The sequence below is a fragment of the Budorcas taxicolor genome, chromosome 2 (genome assembly GCF_023091745.1).
Source record: "Budorcas taxicolor isolate Tak-1 chromosome 2, Takin1.1, whole genome shotgun sequence".
Classification (NCBI taxonomy): Eukaryota; Metazoa; Chordata; class Mammalia; order Artiodactyla; family Bovidae; genus Budorcas; species Budorcas taxicolor.
The window spans coordinates 146,607,813-146,628,787 of NC_068911.1; the positions used below are offsets into that span (position 1 = coordinate 146,607,813).

The window sequence follows — 20,975 nt, forward strand, 5'->3', positions numbered from 1 at the left end:
CATAAACTTATTGTATGAGTAAGACTGATAAATTTTTTTTAATTTTATTTTTTTTAATTTTAAAATCTTTAATTCTTACATGTGTTCCCAAACATGAACCCCCCTCCCACCTCCCTCCCCATAACATCTCTGTGGGTCATCCCCATGCACCAGCCCCAAGCATGCTGTATCCTGTGTCAGACATAGACTGGCGATTCAATTCTTACATGATAGTATTCAACATAGTTCTGGAAGTTTTGGCCACAGCAATCAGAGCAGGAAAAGAAATAAAAGGAATCCAAATTGGAAAAGAAGAAGTAAAACTCTCACTGTTTGCAGATGACATGATCCTCTACATGGAAAACCCTAAAGACTCCACCAGAAAATTACTAGAGCTCATCAATGAATATAGTAAAGTTGCAGGATATAAAATCAACACACAGAAATCCCTTGCATTCCTATACACTAATAATGAGAAAGTAGAAAAAGAAATTAAGGAAACAATTCCATTCACCATTGCAACGAAAAGAATAAAATACTTAGGAATATATCTACCCAAAGAAACTAAAGACCTATATATAGAAAACTATAAAACACTGATGAAAGAAATCAAAGAGGACACTAATAGATGGAGAAATATACCATGTTCATGGATCGGAAGAATCAATATAGTGAAAATGAGTACACTACCCAAAGCAATTTACAAATTCAATGCAATCCCTATCAAGCTACCAGCCATATTTTTCACAGAACTAGAACAAATAATTTCAAGATTTGTATGGAAATACAAAAAACCTCGAATTGCCAAAGCAATCTTGAGAAAGAAGAATGGAACTGGAGGAATCAACTTGCCTGACTTCAGGCTCTACTACAAAGCCACAGTCATCAAAACAGTTTGGTACTGGCACAAAGACAGACATATAGATCAATGGAACAAAATAGAAAGCCCAGAGATAAATCCACACACCTATGGACACCTTATCTTTGACAAAGGAGGCAAGAATATACAATGGAGTAAAGACAATCTCTTTAACAAGTGGTGCTGGGAAAACTGGTCAACCACTTGTAAAAGAATGAAACTAGATCACTTTCTAACACCGCACACAAAAATAAACTCAAAATGGATTAAAGATCTAAATGTAAGACCAGAAACTATAAAACTCCTAGAGGAGAACATAGGCAAAACACTCTCAGACATAAATCACAGCAGGATCCTCTATGATCCACCTCCCAGAATTCTGGAAATAAAAGCAAAAATAAACAAATGGGATCTAATTAAAATTAAAAGCTTCTGCACAACAAAGGAAAATATAAGCAAGGTGAAAAGACAGCCTTCTGAATGGGAGAAAATAATAGCAAATAAAGCAACTGACAAACAACTAATCTCAAAAATATACAAGCAACTTATGCAGCTCAATTCCAGAAAAATAAACGACCCAATCAAAAAATGGACCAAAGAACTAAATAGACATTTCTCCAAAGAAGACATATGGATGGCTAACAAGACTGATAAATTTGATCAACAGGGCACTTTTGCATTACGTATCCAAAGCCTTAGGAATCCATAGTTTCTGATTATGGATTCTGTGAATACTAGAATCTCCATTCTTAGAATTTAAATCTCAATAAATATTCCAGATCATATACAAACATTTTCATCATTTGCGTCACTGTGGTATCTTTTGCACTGAAAAGATTTGTCTGTGTGTTGTTCATTAGCCTTCTCACAGTTTATATTTCTTCTGATTATTAATGTATTGCCTCTCAGCTCCAAATCCACCGTTCTAAACTCACTGGTAAATCCTGGGGCTGAGACTGTGCAGATATCTCACTTTTCTGTTTGCCAGCTGCCTCCCGCGCAGAGCTCTGCCCAGAAGAGAAGCAGAGGAGGGAGTGGGAACTTGATACTTCAGTCTACTTTCTGTGGGCTCCCCCTCCCTTGCTTCTTCATCCCAGCAGCAGCAGACCCTTCCTAGGGCAGAAGCACAATTCAGTTCTCAGTTTTTCCCAAAGTAGTAGAACCAGCCTCAATACCCTCTATTCAGACACTAACCTCAGCTAAGCAGGCCCCTTCTCAGAGGTCTGAGTTTAAGCCCTTCTAAATTTTTAAATTTTAATAACTCAAATCTCTTCTTTTGGTCTTTCAACCCTAGGGATTATAGCAGCTTCCTACAGTTACTACCTCTAGGATACTTTAGGGTTCTCTTTTTAACACTTTGAGCTACCTGGTTAGCAAATTTATTCTTATATTTTTCCTCTTAAATTCTCTTTGGCTTAATAAATGGCATAGTTTCTAACTCCTGACTCCACCATGCTATTATAAGGGAATGTCTAATGCAGTTTTTATAATCACAATTAGGAAAAAATAATCACATATATATATACACACATATATATGAGTGTGTGTGTATATGGGTGTCAGAGAAGGCAATGGCACCCCACTCCAGTACTCTTGCCTGGAGAATCCCATGGACAGAGGAGCCTGGTGGGCTGCCATCAGTGGGGTCACACAGAGTCGGACATGACTGAAACTACTTAGCAGCAGCATATATGGGTGTGTGTATGTATCCCATCAGTTCAGTTCAGTTCAGTCTCTCAGTCGTGATTGACTCTTTGTGATCCCATGAGATGCAGCATGCCAGGCCTCCCTGGCCAACACCAACTCCCAGAGTCTACCCAAACTCATGTTCATTGAGTCAGTGATGCCATCCAACCATCTCATCCTCTGTCGTCCCCTTCTCCTCCTGCCCTTGATTTTTCCCAGCATCAGGGTCTTTTCAAATAAGTCAGCTCTTCGCATCAGGTGGCCAAAGTATTGGAGTTTCAGCTTCAACATCCCATCAGAAACCTTGAAAAAAGAACTTATTTTCCACTGGGGATAAAAGTCTTTATTAAAAGTAACAGAAACTCTAAACCAGGCAATAAAATAATCATGTGAAACAGTATTCTGAATTTTGGAAACTTGAATTGCAGTGTGCAGTGGTAAAACGAATTAAATAACAAAGAAAGACTGGTGAAATTTAAAATGTATTTGCCCTGACATGTGACTTTTTCCCTCCCATTTGCTTATCAGGAGACAGTGAGATTGACTGAACTTTTTAATGAGTTGTGTTTCCCTCTGCCTTATACTATATATCCTTTGCATTGTTTCCAACCACTATGTTTCTGGTAAATGCTTGGCAGTGTTTTCCACATGAGTTAAATGAGGCTAGCAGTTCTGCACAGAGAGCTTTGTTTGGTTAGTACAGGGGAATTTAAATATCTTCTTGAGAGAGGTACTTCTACAGGCAACTTTGGTTCATTTCATATGGCCTGCTCCTCTAAATCTCTGTGTTCTGCTTAATCACTGTGTTGGAGGCATTGTGACTAAAGGCTCATTTGCATCAAAATAAATTCCCAGAAGGTTTGCTACTTTGATGAAATGGAATTAATTAAATATAATCTAAAGGTAGTTGGAAAAATACAGGATAAAAACTTAGTTTACATGCTACTAGGAACATTTCTTTAAACCCTCCTTTCTAAATGGTACCCAGAACTCCTTTCAAAAGTTATTCCTCCTTCTATTAAAATAAAAAAAAAAAATCCTGTTCCTTAGCAATTCAGCCTAAAACAAAGAAATCAAAAATACTGCATGCTAAACAAATTCACAGCATACATTTTGTAAAGGCAAGGCAAGCTAACATTAATAAATGAAGCTATTTAAGCTTGATTTGCGTATTTAACTCATCTTAATTACACATGCATTCAGCAAACATTTTAAAAGCCGCAATCAATCTTTCACAGACATAGTTAGTTTTTTATATGGAATAACAAAAACCAGAAACCTTGTTAATGATTATTCTGTTTCTAATTTATATGCCAGTGGGATTATTTATATAATAATAATATATTTTTCTTTAACAATTTGTAAACTTATAAAGTTAAAATGCTTTGATTTCACAGTTATTTTTTAAAAAGATTTGCAGAAAATGTCAATGTTACCCCAATTTTTCTGTTATATTAAGTATGTGACCCTGTTCAATTAAAAATTAAAAAAAGGTCTTTATTAAATTCTTTATTACTTTTTAATGTGATGATTAAGATAGTAGCTGTTTTAGAAACAAATGGTACATCTTGCTGCAGACTGTTTCTCTTAAGGTGGTTTCAACTTTAATTTTGCTCACCCTTGGACACAGTTTGCTTTCTTTTCTTTAATAGTACATTTCATTGGTCATATTATTTGAAATTAAAAATTCATAGGACACAACTGCACAATGTAATCCTCTTTAATTTCATTCAATTTTATATAGAGAATTTTTTTTCTTAAAAATCAAGAACTAGTTTACTCTAAGCAATTATTTTCTAGAAATATACACAGAAATAATGTTATGAGCAGGCAGTGCTTCTGTATTGCCATGTGAGGGGCTGGCAGGTCTGAGGGGTTGCTAGGCGCAGGGAGTGCTATGGACAGGAAAAAGTCAGTGCATAAAATTTTTTTCTGCACAATGGTCAAATGGCTGTGAAATTCAATTATTAGGGCTCCGTTTCCTATAGTTCCTCTCCATGAGGATTGTTTTATAAAATAAAAAATCCTGAGAGGTTAACCCTTCTGCCTGAATTGCCTTGAAAATGCAGAGGTCATGTGAAGAAAAGAAAGTTGATGAAGGATAAATGCATTAAACTTAATACATTTCCTAGGAATGGCCTTATTGTGTGTGTGTAGTAACTTGAAAAATATTTATTAAATACCTCTCATGAGCCAGCTTGTCTCTACAGTTATAATTATGAAGTGATGAAGATAATCCTGCTATCACAAAACTTATAATCTATGTATTGTTGCTATGTAATAATTAACATTTATTTAGCACTTCCTGTGTCTCAGGCAGCAATCTAAGCTCTTTACATGAATTAGCTTAAACCTCATAATGACACCATCATTTAGATTCTCTTACTACTCCTGTTTTGCAGATGAGGAAACTGAGGCTCAGAGTCTTACAAAGACAGTAAGCTGCAAAGCCTGAGTTCAAGTTCAGGCACTGTACCTCCAGATCCTGTGCTCTTAACTACTGCCTTATATGCATATCCACCTATGTAGATATATGCCAAACTATGACATGTAAATGCAACTTTTCATTTTGAGATTGAATGTTGGCTCAAAGTAGGTTTACTTTGGATTGTGTTGGTTACAGAGACAAAAAGTAGGTTAGGTCAGTCTTAGAAGGGTAGCTGTGTTGGCAATTGAGGCTCATTTTTTTGTCTGTTACACAGGAGGGAGAAGGTTAATATCAGCCTTAGGAACATGTTCACTGTAGTGAATCCAGCCAGTTGGCTGGCTTTCAAATCATGAGTCTGTTGCTATTTGGCTTTTCAAGGAGTGTTTGCTGAAGTTAGTTGTCATTGATTAATTAAATAGGTTTAAAACCAGTTCTGGTTACTTACTTGTAAGCAGGAGTATGGAACCGCTACTAATTGATTGGACAGGTTCAAAACTAGTTCTGTAGTTTGTTAACATGGTTATAGAACAATTTTATCATTTCAATTTCTTGCATATAAAACATTAGGTTACTTTATAACAAAACGATTACTATCTTGGCTTTGGCATTCTTTCCTTCTGCTGTTGTAGGATAGTGCTTCTGTTTTCTCATTTCAAAAATGGAAACCACAATAATACCATATCACAGGAAGTAAATGTGGTAATGAAAGTAAAGCACTTAACACAGTGCTTTAAGTACATAATAAGCACTCAATAAATGTAAAGCTGCATTTTTGACCAGGAGTCATCAGTTATCTTCATGTAGTTTAAAACATTAAGAGAGAGTGGCATAGTCAATGCGTACATATGCTACTGGGTTAGAACCATGTTATGGCAAAGGAATTGAGGTAATAAGACAGGGCACATTTCATGTCATGACAGATGAGATTAAAAAAAAGAAGAAGAAGAAGAAGAATATTGGAAAGAAGACCAAGCTATTTATCTAAAAATAAGCATATCTGGTGAGGGTAGTTTTGTTTTCTTTTTTTGTCAGTAGTGATCTTCATGTAACTGATTACTTTTTCATTCAGCAACTTTTATGAAATCCTACCAGAGCTGTCTTGGGCCTTGGGATGATACAGTGGTACAAGATAAGCAAGTTTCTCCTATGGGGCTAATTCTAGTGGGTGGAAAAGGACAATAAACAGGAATACAAATTCATTAACTAATTTTAGTTAACGAAGAGTGATACAAAAGAAACAGGATGACCTATTTGTTGGGTACCAATCTCTGCTGAAACAGTTAAACACTGGAGTCTCAGGGGCGTGACACATTAGAAGCTTAGCTCTCATTTCATAGAATGTCCTCTCAGAAGGTCCTGATCAGTAGCTTTTCTCCTTGAGATGGTTCTGAAACCCAGACTCCTTCCATTTGTGCTCTGCCATCTTCTAGAGCTCCTCTGCCTTCAGCCTGCAAACAAGCAAAAACAAAGAGCTTAGAGGATTGTGTAGGGTATTTTATGGTCCAGACCCATGTTGGACTTATTTCACAATTGCCCGCATCTCACTGGGCAAAACTTGGTCACAGGGCCACTTCTGACCTCAAGTCTGAGTATCCAAGGGGAAAGGAAAAATGGTTCTATAGAATTTTCTGCTACTGTAATGAGAGCATAGAAAGGAACCCTCATATGATGAATCTCAGTGCCCCTCCATTGTTGTCACTGTTTTTCAGTCGCTAAGCATGTCTGACTCTGTGACCCTATGGACTGTAGCATATCAGGCTCCTGTCCCTCACTATCTCCCAGAATTTGCTCAAATTCATGTACATTGAGTCAGTGGTGATCTCTAACCATCTCATCCTCTGTTGCCCCCTTCTCATTTTGCCTTCGATCTTTTCCAGCATCAGGGTCTTTTCCAATAAGTCAGCTCTTCGCATCAGGTGGCCAAAGTATTGGAGCTTCATCATGAGTCCTCCCAGTGAATAGTCAGGGTTGATTTCCTTCAGGGTTGACCAGCTTGATCTCCTTACAGTCTCAGGGACTCTCAAGAGTCTTTGCCAGTGCCACAACTTGAAATCATCAATTCTTCAGTTTTCTGCAGTGGAAAGACAGGATAAAAGACAGTTTTGCCCAGTGAAAGAGAGTAAAACGTTTGCTCTGGAATATAAGCAAATCCTCTATAGACAGAAGAGGAGAAGCCTGTAATGTGAACAAATGCCTCATGGGGAGATGCCCCTCAATCTCTCCAGAACTCTCCATCTTCAGGGTTGCTATTCAGACATGTTTTGAACAGGTGAAGTACTCTGCTCAGAAAGCCCTGACCATACAGAAACAGGAAAAGAATCACGGAACACAAGGCATGAGAAGGAAGACTGGTGAAGGACAAGGTCAGATAGGCAGACAGAAGCCAAACAATACAAAGCCTTTGGACCTAAGTGAAGAGTTGAAAATTTATTCTGAGTGTGACAGTAATTGTTTGGGTGATTGTAAGCAGCAACATGGCGTGAACTGACTCAGGTTTTATTGATCCAGTGACTGAGAGAGAAATGGAAGAGGAGTGTGGTGAGGGTAGGAGCAAGGAGATGATCAAGGATGCTTCTGCTGTCCTCATCATCTTGGGATGTTGTCCTGCAGCAGAGTGGTAACAGTGGAGAAAGGCAGAGGTGAGCAGAGCAAGGCTATACGTTGAAGACAGAACTGATATCCTGGATAAAGGGGTAGGGTGAAGGTGAGGAAAGAAAAGGGGGTCTTCCAATTCTCAGTTTTTCTTTTAAAAGTTATTTTATATTGGAGCATAGTTGATTAACAATGTTGTGTCAGTTTTGAGTGTACAGCAAAGTGATTCAGCTATACATATACACTTCAAATTCTTTTCCCATTTAGTTTATTACAGAGCACTGAGCAGTGTTCCCTGTGCTTTACAGTAGATCCTTGTTGGTTATCAATTCCCAGGTTTTTGGTTGCTGAGACTTTTTTGTATGTTTGTTTGTTTGAGCAACTAGTGATGCTGTTTACTTAAAGGGAAAGATTTAGCAAGGGTCAAGAGAAGCAGCTTGGAAATAAAAATCAAAAAGTCTGCTTTTGCATATCATGTCTAACATGCTGAATCAGACAGATACCAGCAGAAAACAGATGAAACACGGAGTGTACTCCAGTTGAATGTTTACAGAAATGGGAACAAGGTTAAGGGGCCAAGCATAGCACCCAAGGCCAGCAACAATAGAGAGCCATTACTACCCCTACATCTGAAGGGGCCAGGGAAGGAGATCATTACTGGACACAGTGTGAGCTGTCACCATTATAGACAGCCTGCACAACATAAGCAGTAGAATTAGGCTGAGGGCAGAGCCAATAAGAAAATCACAGCTGAACAGGAAGGGAGCTAGAGTGGTCATTTATCCATCTTCCATATTGTTTGGCTCTTCTGTATCCTGCTGGCACTGTCCTCTGGCTCACTGTGAACAGAGGATGGAGGACCTGAAAGCCCATGATGTTGTAGTTAGTAGAGATCAGGGCACAGAGCAGGGCAGTGCCACATGGGGAATGTATCTGAGAGATAAATGGAAAAAATCAGCATTGATGCTGATAAGACTCCTTCCGAGGGTCTTTAAGGAGACAGATAGCTAAGGGCAGAGGTATTGAACACCATCAGTATTTCAATGGCCTATGTCAAATGTACTACGAGCTAATATTTGTGTTCTTTCTTTGCACTGTAGGCACTGTACCAACATTCCACATGCATTATATCATGTAATTCTTAAAACAGACCTAACGTTTTTATCATCTCATTAGACATGGGTAATGGCATTTAATCTATAGATTTGTTTTGAGAATTGCATGAGGCAACTAAAGCACAGTGAATTGAAGCAACCTATTTAATGTCGCACCACTGTTTGGTCGCACAGCAGAGCCAAGAATTAAGTCGGAGATGTTTCTGTCCCCAGGGCAAGTCAGAAAAACCATTATTGCACACAGCTTTTCTGAGAGAATCAAATGCTGGAGCAATGACATGTTAGGTCATGTGTCTTTTTTTTTTTTTTCTCTCTCTTTTTTTGGGAAAACACTACCCTCTTTTTCATTTTTTTCACTCCTTTGGGGAAAAAAAAAATTCTGACAAGAATTCATCAAAGAAAATATTCCAAATTTTAATGTCCCAGTTTGGGTATTGCTTTTGACTAAGGCTGTTTGCAGACCAGAATATTAGTAACTCTCATATTCCCTATACCACGAAGAAAAAGGAGGAGATTTACTTTTATCTTGGGAACAAAGCTGGATAGAAAAGCTTTTTTAACTTTTCTTAATTCATGAAACATTTATCTTTGAGTCAGGTTTTGTTATAGCAGCACAAATGTGGTCCGTCAGCATTTCCATTATATCCCCATATTTCCAGGGCTTTTCAAGAGTGCCTTGGAGATTCAACTTTGAATTAAATCTTGGCATTCAGGGTTTGAATCAGGAAACTCCATTTTCCCTACCAATTAATCAAATAGTTTAGAAGTTCTGAATTTAGAAGAGGACAAAATATAAAATTTTTATTAACAGAAATTATTTAAAGACAAATTTACTAACAAATACTTAGACCATATTAGCACTTATTATATAATTATAATGTTATTTAACTATATATGGTATTTTATACTCAGTTGATCAGTTGTGTATGATTCTCTGCCACCTCATGGACTGTAGACCACCAGGCTCCCCTGTCCATGGGATTTCCCAGGCAAGAATACTAAAGCAGGTTGCTATTGCCTACTGAGTTCTCAAAAAAATTAACCGTAAGTGCTCCTAAGATAATATATGAAAGCTAACTATAACATCTTATATTTGCCTTTTTGACTTTGTAAGTAATTTATTCCTACTTTGGGAATTTGGATGATTTGATGTCCTCAGCATAATTGGTTTAATGTTATTAACAGCATCAATGTACTAAACCAGAAGAGCCTGAGTAGGGGGAATCCTGAGAGGGTGCCAAAGTGTTTCAATATATTTTTATGAATTTTAAATTCATGTGGGGAAATTTTGCATTCTATAAAAAGGGACTAATAGCATACATTAGTTCTATAAATACTTGAAATTTAATGTGTTGAATTCAGTGACAATAATGAGGATTAAATAAGTTTAATTACAAAGCCTTTCCTCTTAGTTCCAAAGTAGTCTATGAATGTTCTGTAGCAGTGAGAAGGCATAATGATGACCCTGTATCTTTTAATATCTCCTTCTATAGTCTTTCCTGAAATCTCTCCTCCAGCCTTAAATGGAGAAGGCAATGGCACCCCACTCCAGTACTCTTGCCTGGAAAATCCTATGAACGAAGGAGCCTGGTAGGCTGCAGTCCATGGGGTCGCTAAGGGTCAGATACGACTGAGTGACTTCCCTTTCACTTTTCACTTTCATGCATTGGAGAAGGAAATGGCAACCCACTCCAGTGTTCTTGCCTGGAGAATCCCAGAGACAGGGGAGCCTGGTGGGCTGCCGTCTATGGGGTAGCACAGAGTCGGACACGACTGAAGTGACTTAGCAGTAGCAGCAGCCTTAAATAGTTTAGGATTACATCAACAAAATGTAGTGAATGAAAAATAGATGAAGCCTTTTGAGTACACTTAATCTCCTTCTGACTGACTTCTGTCCAGCCACAATAGCCTCTTTTCTGTTTCAGAAACAGACTAGGCAGACTCCCACACTGAGGCATTTGTTCTAACTTTTTCTTCTTGGAAGGCACTTCCTCCAGATGTCTTCTTGGCCAACTCCCATTACTACCTCAGTCTTTGCTCAAACCCTGCTTTCTGAATGTGAATAAACTCTTATCACTCTACTTGATAATTGGATTTGCCCTTAGGTCTTCAATCCCAGAATTCATGAAACCCATTACCCTACCTGACTTTTCTTCTTTCTACAGTATTTATTCTCTTCTAACACACTTAGCTTCCCTGGTGGCTCAGATGATAAAGAATCAGCGTACCATGCTGATTGCAGGGAGACCTGGGTTCATTCCCTGGGTTGGGAAGATCCCCTGGAGGAGGGCATGGGAACCCACTCCAGTATTCTTGTCTGGAGAATCCTGATGGACAGAGAAGCCTGACAGGTTACAGTCCATGGGGTTGCAAGGAGTCAGAAGTGACTGAGTGACGAAGCAACACACTCAAACCTTTTTAAAATGTCTGTTCCTTCACACTTCTCTTAGATTGTAAGGTCAATGAAGACAAGTTTCTTTGTTTTATTATTGACATATTCTAAGAATTGTGCTGAAGATATATTAATTGCTCAAAGATATTTGTTAAATGAATGATGCATTATAAAATGAAATCTGAATTTCATCCCATAACAGTAATCTGCAAACATTTCAGATTTAACTTTCTCTGTTCTCTGGTTCTTCTATGAGATTTTAGTTATTTCCCTAGGATAGGTAAGAATGCACTTTGAACATTGATGACACAATGAAAGGTCCTACATTTAAATCCTTTTATAATGTTTTGTTGTCCAGTTGCTAAGTCATGTCTGACTCTTTGTGACCCCATGAACTGCAGCATGCCGGGGTTCCTTGTCCTTCACTATCTCCCAGGGTTTGTTCAAACTCAGGTCCATTGAGTCAGTGATGCTATCCAACCATTTCATCCTCTGCCACCCTCTTCTCCTTTTGCCTTCCATCTTTCCCAGAATCAGAGTTTTTTCCAATGAGTTGTCTCCTCATATCAGGTGGACAAAATATTGGAGCATCAGCATTAGTCCTACCAATGAATCTTCAAGGCTGTTTTCCTTTAGGATTGACTGGTTTGATCTCCTTGCCATCTAAGGGACTGTCAAGAGTCTTTTTCAGCACCACACTTAGAAAGCACCAATTCTTTGGCACTCAGCCTTCTTTACAGTTCAACTCTCACATCCATACATGACTATTGGAAAAACTATAGCTTTTACTATATGGACCTTTGCTGGCAAAGTGATAAGTTTGTTTTTTTTAATGTCTAGATTTGTCCTAGCTTTCCCTCCAAAGAGCAAGTACCTTTTACTTTCATGGCTGCAGTCATCATCCACAGGGATTTTGGAGCCCAGGAAGATAAAATCTGTCACTACCACTTTTTCCCTTTCTGTTTGCCATAAAGCAATAGGACTGGATATCATAATCTTAGTTTTTTGAATGCTGAATTTGAAGCCAGCTGTTTTTACTCTTCTCTTTCACCCTCGTCAGGAGACTCTTTAGTTCCTCTTCACTTTCTGCCATTAGGGTATAATGTGCTATGGGCTCACTTTTGGAAATTTTGTACTTAATTTCAATTAGTTTTATATTGTTTGGAAAAGATAAATAAGTAGATGCAAAGCATGGTTTTCTCAAAATAAATGCTTATTTTGTGTTAAAAATACTACTGGACATGTTTGTAACCTTTTTTATACTTGTAATGATCTTAATACCAAACTCAGAATTTATGAATTAAATGTGATCTTGTGATTAAAAAGGGAAAAGAACCCCATACCCTCAGCAGTGATGAAGACATCTTGAAAACAGGGCTTTCTGTAAGAATTCACTACTTGGCACCATGACTTGAAAGGTATGCTAATTGCAGATGGAGTCATTTAGTGAGAATTCACTACCAGTTCAATGATATAAAAGTGAAAACACTGGAATTTCACGGTAAAATACAAATGCTAGTGACACACTCACCAGTACAGCCATGTCTGATTCTAAACGGTAGCTGACAGCAAAATGTAGCATTTTCTACCATGAGTTTGTATTGATTTTATTAATTGACTTAAACATTACTTTAGAACAAATAAGATCAGTTATCTTTCCATTTCTTTTCACATATATTGAAAGGAATTTATTTGACTTGTATTTCTGCTTTGTCTTCTTAGGGGAAATGTGAGCAGTCTCTCTATGGTCACATGCATTCCATCAATGATGCCACCTTCACTCCTAGGGTGAGTTTAGTTCTTCCACTAAGTTATTTTACAGCTTTATTATTCAAATTCATTTTAATGAAAAAAAGTGCCAGAGAAAAACGGCAGGTTAACAGGGTGAGAGGAGAGAACAAATTTGTAAATTAATTACAGCAATGAAAACAATGTACACATAATATAGAATTAAAGAAGTTTAAAACACACTTTACAGTGGTAAGTAGAAGGGAAATTCCTGTTGTACTTAATTTCACTTAAGCACATGTTTTAAGGCTTTCTGTCTAGTGTGGCCTTCAAGAACGTAAGTAGAATATAAGCTTGTAAATTTTAGTGTAAGACCATAAAATAAAGAAAATGATTGAAAGGATAGTCAAGAATAGAAAATATTAAAGAAATGGGGCCTTCCTTCAGGGTAAAATATAGCAACCTTGTTTTTCAGTTTCTTATGAAAACTTTCAAATATGTCTTTCTTTATATAAACTGCTGACATAGCAAAAATATTTATCTACAGTTTGAGTTATGTAGAGATCGAGAGATCGGGATGTGGGCTTCCCTGGTGGCTCAGAGGTTAAAGCGTCTACCTCCAATGCGGGAGACCCGGGTTCGATCCCTGGGTCCGGAAGATCCTCTGGAGAAGGAAATGGCAATTCACTCCAGTAATTCTCGCCTGGAGAATCCCATGGACGGAGAAGCCTAGTAGGTTACGTCCACGGGGTCGCAAAGAGTCGGACACGACTAAGCGACTCCACCTCACTTCACCTCACCTCAGAGATCGGGATGATTTTACCAGTGATGAAGGTTGTTAAACATGGCTTTGAGTTCCTGTGCTAATTGGGATTATCTCTAAAAGGGCTTCCTTGGTGGCTCAGTACAGAATCCACCTGTAATATAGGAGACCCAGGTTCAATCCCTGAGTCAGGAAGATCCCTTGGAGAAGGGAATGGCTATGCACTCCAGTATTTTTTCCTGGAGAACTCCATGGACAAGAGGAGCCTGCCAGGTTCAGTCTATGGGCTCAGGAAGAGTCAAACAAAACATTTTCACTCTCACTAAAAGAGTTCAGATGGTAATCATGGAAGGATGGTTTTAAGTTTGTACCTTCTCAAATGAAAGCAATTTGACTAGACAAATGACTTCTCACGTCCTTCAAACTATATGATTTAATTATATCTAACATTTTAATTTGTCTCTCAGTTCCCAGCAGAGTGTAAATCTTAGTTCCATATTCCTCTTTCTTTTCCAATTAGCTAAAAATGAAATCTGTAACTCTTCTTGATCCTATTCTAGAGTGATGTTATGGTCAGGTGGGTGTCCTTATATTTCTGTGGATATTTCCAGCTGTTCCGAGAGATACATAGGCAGGATGGCTGTGCTATACCTGCCTGGAAAAGTCGGATGAACAATGTAAACCAATTCTATTAGAATACCAATTCATCCTTCCATGGGACTGTTTACCTCAGTCTTGCACATTCAAGCTAGGAATTTAGTCTCAACACATTGATTGTTGAAACAAAGCTGAAAGGCTCTGTAGAATCAAAGGTAATTCTAGTAGTTCTAGAATTCTAATCAGCTCATAAAAGAAGAGGTTTCACACAACCTCAAGTTCTATTCTCACTTATTTTAATTAACCTATTGCTTTATTCAAATATTGTTATATTGATTATTCTAATAATATTATTCTATTATAGCAGTTCAGTTCAGTCGCTCAGTCGTGTCCAACTCTTTGTGACCCCATGAGTCGCAGCACGCCAGGCCTCCCTGTTCATCACCATCTCCCGGAGTTCACTCAGACTCATGTCCATTGAGTCTGTGATGCCATCCAGTCATCTCACCCTCGGTCGTCCCCTTCTTCTCCTGCCCCCAATCTCTCCCAGCATCAGAGTCTTTTCCAATGAGTCAACTCTTCGCATGAGGTGGCCAAAGTACTGGAGTTTCAGCTTTAGCATCATTCCTTCCAAAGAAATCCCAGGGTTGATCTCCTTCAGAATGGACTGATTGGATCTCCTTGCAGTCCAAGGGACTCTCAAGAGTCTTCTCCAACACCACAGTTCAAAAGCATCAATTCTTTGGTGTTCAGCCTTCTTCACAGTCCAACTCTCACATCCATACATGACCACTGGAAAAACCATAGCCTTGACTAGATGGACCTTAGTCGGCAAAGTAATGTCTCTGCTTTTGAATATGCTATCTAGGTTGGTCATAACTTTTCTTCCAAGGAGTAAGCATCTTTTAATTTCATGGCTGCAATCACCATCTGTAGTGATTTTGGAGCCCCAAAAAATAAAGTCTGACACTGTTTCCCCATCTATTTCCCATGAAGTGATGGGACCAGATGCCATGATCTTCGTTTTCTGAATGTTGAGCTTTAAGCCAACTTTTTCACTCTCCTCTGAAATCCTAAGACAGATGAATTGCTATGAGTACTGCTGAGAACCTCCCAGTCACCTTACTCCTTTGAAGACTATAATTCCTGAGTTATTGTTTCTTTTGCATATATGGCTCATGAAGTACTTTGACACTTACTTCATTGACCAGTTTTCCTCAAACAGTATTTTCCTCCTCAGCTACTTACTCTTGAAGTCAAACTCTGAACACTTTGACCTTAATTGTAATTGCAGTGTTTTCAAATCCTCAGTTCCAAGCATTGCTTTTCTAAAGATACCAGTCTGTCTTCCAGCTCTTAAGTAAAGCCAGTATGGTGCTTCCACTTCACTGAGAGATCTTATTAGCTAAAGTCTTACTTGCCGTCTTATCACCTGTCTGCCTTCACTTATTGTACCCCAGCTTGGGTACCTCAGTTGTCATTCTAGCCATTCTACTGCAAAGAACTTTATTTAGTTCAGTTCGACCTCCTTTTCAGTCATGGTTCACAATGCCTTGGGGATTTTCTCTGTTTACTTAAAAAAAAAAATCCGTACACTGGACAGCATTAAAAAGAATGTGAAATAGGACATTTTAAATCTTGTTTGGGTCACTATCTTCAGCATCTAGTATAGCCTATTTTGCATACATAATATTCAAAAAATGTGATGAATAAATGCAGGGTTTTAGACAAATGAAAGCACAAGGATTTCATTATAGTATGTATCATTGCATCTTATTTTTTCAACTATGTTGGCTTTCAAAGTTCTGTGGATATTAAACTGCAAGACAAGCTCACTTAATTCTCATAATAGATTAGCTGTTCCTTAGAAAACTTCTATAGCATCATAGTGTTCCATAATTTTAGAACACTGGAAAATTACCCAATTTTAGTTATACTTGTCCCCTAGTACATTTTGGATCCTGGCTTTTCCACTCACAAGATGTATAATCTTGTAAATCATTTAGTTCATTGTAAAAATGAATGATATAAAGAACAGTATTCCACAGTACATATAATGTGTTTAATATAATACCTGGCAAGTAGATAATACTATTATCACTTCTATTCTTAATACTCCAACTGTTACTATTATTGTTGTTTAGTCACTAAGTTGTATCTGACTCTTTGCGACCCCATTGACTGAATCATGTCAGACTTCCCTGATCTTCACTGTCTCCCAGAGTTTGCTCAAACTCATGTCCATTGAGTCTGTGATGCAATCCAGCCACCTCATCCTCTGTTGCCCCCTTCTCCTTTTGCCTTCATTTTTTTTTTTTTTTCCAACATCAGTGTCTGGGAGACCAAGGGTTGACTCTTCATATCCGATGGCTGAAGTATTATTGAAGCTTCAACTTTAGCATCAGTCCTTCTAACGAATATTCACAATTGATTTCCTTTAAGATTGACTGGTTTGATCTCCCTGCTGTCTAAGGGACTCTCAAGAGTCTTCTCTAGCACCACTCAGTTCAGTTCAGTTCAGTCTCTCAGTCATGTCTACTCTTTGTGACTGCATGGACTGCAGCCCACAAGGCTTCCCTGTCCATCACCAACCTCCAGAGCTTGCTCAAACTCCACTGAATCATTGATGCCATCCAATCATCACTTCTTCTGTCGTCCCCTTCTCCTCCTGCCTTCAATCTTTCCCAGCATCAGGATCTGTTCTAAGGAGTCGGTTCTTCGCATCAGGTGGGCAAAGTATTGGCGTTTCAGCTTCAGCATCAGTCCTTCCAATGAATATTCTGTTCAATCTTTAGGATTGACTAGTTTGATTTCTTTGCAGTCCAAGGGACTCTCAAGAGTCTTCTCCATCACCACAGTTCAAAAGCATAAATTCTTCAGTGCTCAGATTTCTTTATAGTCCAATTCTCATATCCGTACATGAAAAATCATATCTTTGACCACACGGATCTTTGTCGGAAAAGTAATGTCTATTACTTACACAGCTTTTTAATATGCTGTCTAAGTTGGTCATAACTTTTCTTCCAAGGAGCAAGCGTCTTTTAATTTCATGGTTGAAGTCACTGTCTCCAGTGATTTTGGAGCCCAGGAAAATAAAATGTGTCGTTGTTTCCAATTTTTCCCCTTTTATTTGCATGAAGTGATGGGACCAGATGCCAGTATCTTAATTTTTTGAATGTTGAGTTTTATTACTACTACTGTTGTTGGTGAAGCTGGTGTTTCTTTCTGGGCTTCCCTGGTGGCTCAATGGTAAAGAATCTGCCTGCCAATGTAGAAGACGTGGGTTCGATCCCTGAGTTGGGAAGATACCCTGGAGAAGAAACAGCAACCCATTCTAGTATTCTTGTCTGGGAAATCCCTTGAACAGAGGAGCATGGCAGACTGCAGTCCATGGGATTGCAAAAGGGTTGGACAGGACTTAGTGGCTAAACCATGATGTTTCTTACTAGCCACTTGTTTTCAAATATGTAGATGTAGATGAAAGAATGACCACACACATATATATGACTTTCTTATATCCTATCACTTAAGTTCATTTAATATAGATGGTATAAACGTCAAGCTGCAGTATACACTTAACATTTTAACAGAAATAAGAAAATAAATTCTAAAGTTATTCTGAATAAGAAATTATTGAATTGTATTAAACCTGAGCTAAATTCCATGAGAAAATGTACAGAAACCTACATAGGAATATTTTGTCTGTTTTATATCATAGCATAACATTTAATAATTAGGTTATTAAGAGCTTTAAATTTGATATATAATAGATTAATTGCTTTCCCAAGTTACTAGTATGTGAATATAAGTGCATTAATTATCTATTTTTAAAAAATTGTGGGAAGGTAAATACCTGCAATTGCCTACCTATAAAGTTATCCTCATTCCATTTTGGCAAAGGAAGATTAATTTCTGTTTTCTTAATTTTGTTCATTCTTATTCATTCTCAAACAAAGTGCTTAGTATCAATCTTCGGCCATTTTATATTAAAAAATACAAATAACGTTTAGGTCATGCAGTCATTGATCTTCTGTAGCACAAATGATGTCAGGCAGTACTTACTAAAAAAAAGTTTTGTTTACTTCTTCAGCAATACAAGTTGATGTGAACTACCATTTAGCTGGGCCAATAATATTGATTTTTGATGTCAGTTCTTATTCATTGCTATACCTAGATTATCCATAAGTCAAAACTTTTAGATGTGAGATGAAAAACACTAAAATAGGTCCTGTCTATCTTGGGAAATGGAGACAACAACAGAATAGAAAATTAAAGGGCATGGAACTTGGCATTTTCATTTTATATACTATTTGAGTTATTTCAATAATTCCTACATTTATTAAAAATTAATTTCAGTTATTTTAAACTATACTAAATGATCTTCTTAAACTAAACTTTTTTGAAAATAACCTTATTGTGCTAACTTTTGTGAAGAAAAAATAACTTTTGAAGAAAATTGCAAAAGTGAAGGAAAAAAAGAGTTCTTGTGAGCAGACATTCAAAAATTAGAGAATATATTTAAATGTAATAAATTGATAGAGGTTCTTTATTTCCACTTAGTTCTCAGAAATTTAACACTTCATATTACAAAGAAGACACAATACATTTAAGATTTTACCCTGCCCCCAAAGTTTAACCTTTAATAACTTTTTTAGTTGGATAGAGGTGATTTAGGCATTTGTAATTTTCTTGGTAGTTCCATGAAAATTAGAAGCAATGTGATTATGTCATATTTCTTGACACTTCCTCTTTGACGGTGAAACTTACTAATAATTTGTGTATATGTATGATGTATGTATGTCTATGTATATATGTATATGTATATATGTGTGTATGTGTGTGTGTGTGTGTGTGTATATATATATCCTTTTGGTGACTTAAAATATTTGGAAATATCAATCAGTTCAGTCACTCAGTCTTGTCCAGCTCTTTGTGACCCCATGGACTATACAGTCCATGGAATTCTCCAGGCCAGAATACTGGAGTGGATAACCTTTCCCTTCTCCAAGGGAATCTTTCCAACCCAGGGATCAAACCCAGGTCTCCCCCATTGCCGGCAGATTCTTTAACAGCTGAGCTACAAGGGAAGCTCTGTCCTTAGCTGAGCCACAAGGGAAGTTCTGCCCTTAGGACTTTATCTTCTGGTAAGAACCAGAGATATTAAACTAGTAAACATATGAATAGTCTCAAGAATAGTAAGTCTTATTTATCCAAAATCAATTAGGGTGGTAAAAGAGTAATGAGGTAACAGTTAGAGCTTACAATGAGATGGTCAGAGAGGGACTCTCCTAGAGAGTGACATTTAAGAAAATTGTGCAATGATTTTAAGAAAAAGAACTCAAGCAGAGGCAATGGTAAAGGATAAGTTCCTGAGGTAGTGGAAGTGTGGCATGGTAGAGGAACAGGGCACATGAAGTGGACAAGGATTAGATAAAGCAGGTGGAATAGCTTATGTCTGACAGATAATTGCCAACTTAGGTTGCTCTTTTGGCTTAATGTAAAGTGGTTAAGGTCATTTTAGGATAACCTCATAACATTACCTATGGCTTTCAAAATGCTTATTCATATAAAAATGCCCTGACTATGAGAAGTACAATAGATGCTTTTGGCTGAATAATACCTTAACATTTTTACTCCATAGATCTTGGCATAGTTCTTGGTACAGAAAGTAATTAATAAACATTCATTGATTAGGAAACATTAGAAAGCCAACACAAGTCAGAACTCAAGGGGTATTTTAGAGGGCATTCTTAGGACAATGTTTGCTGTGATGTCATTAAATTTAGTTTTTACTACTGATCTTAAAATATTATTGTAAAATTTATTATACTTTTCAGATTGTCCATGTTTGTTTTGAGCACACAGCTGCCAATATTGTTCAAAATATATTTACTACTTCTATAAGAAACAATGTCATTGCTCAAAGTATTTGGCTATTTAGGAAACTAGTCTTTCAGTACAATGAAATCTTATTTGAGTGATTTCCAGAGTACAAAAATATTTTAAATAAAATAAAAATATCAATATAAAATAGATTTTTCTCTAGTAATGATTAAGTTAGTCTAAACTTGCATGAGATTTTAAAAGTTTGAAAAACTACATGCATGATAAATAGCATGAGTTTTACGAGATTGTTTTACATATACAGATAATGCCTAATGTATCATATGTTATCCCTGAGTCACATAATTAGAGCACAATGTATTGCCACACAAATTTACTCATAAGCGTAATTACAATAAAATTTAGCCCCTTTAATATAATTTTCTTCACTTAATTGTGTGTTTGCTGATGAATATGACCATGTGAACTGATACCTTGAAAACTGCTAGTTAACATGCACAACCACAAGCATAGCAGGAGAATCTGGCCTTCCTCTTCAGAAGATTCAGATTGTATATCCAGGGTGGCCTTGCAGGAAAAATGTTACATCTCCCTGAAGAAGGGCTGAAATTTCCTGTGGCAGGTTTTACCATGGTCTTGGGGCCTGAAATGTCAATCACTAGCGTGCTGTCTTTCACCATGCCCCATTAAAACCATTGTACCAAAACACTCAACAGTCTCCTAACTAAAGGAATTGTAGCTCCTAAATCCACATTGCATTCAGAAACCTAAGCTAGTTGTATTTTCCTGAAGTATTCAAGTTTTCATATTCACTTCTTATTAAGAATTTGCTAACATTCCTTGACCTGATACTTTGGTGACAGTGAAGTAAGACAAAAAATTTGTTACTAAGTTAAATACTAGTTGCATTTAGATGTTTTACTCTACCTAAGCAGAAGAAAATTTGAAATACAATCTTAGTTAAATATAGTCTCTGTTTCTTTTTGATGAGT

The 20,975-nt window shown here is 37.3% G+C and overlaps 1 protein-coding gene across 1 annotated transcript in view; it reads left to right on the forward strand.

Moving 5' to 3' along the window:
* The window catches only part of SPAG16 (sperm associated antigen 16), a 1,101,103-nt gene that overhangs the window by 756,515 nt on the left and 323,613 nt on the right, over nt 1-20,975 (forward strand). Inside the window, exon 14 of the mRNA XM_052636122.1 lies at nt 12,774-12,839. Coding sequence (XP_052492082.1) covers nt 12,774-12,839 — 66 coding nt within the window. The remainder of the gene's footprint in view (nt 1-12,773; nt 12,840-20,975) is intronic.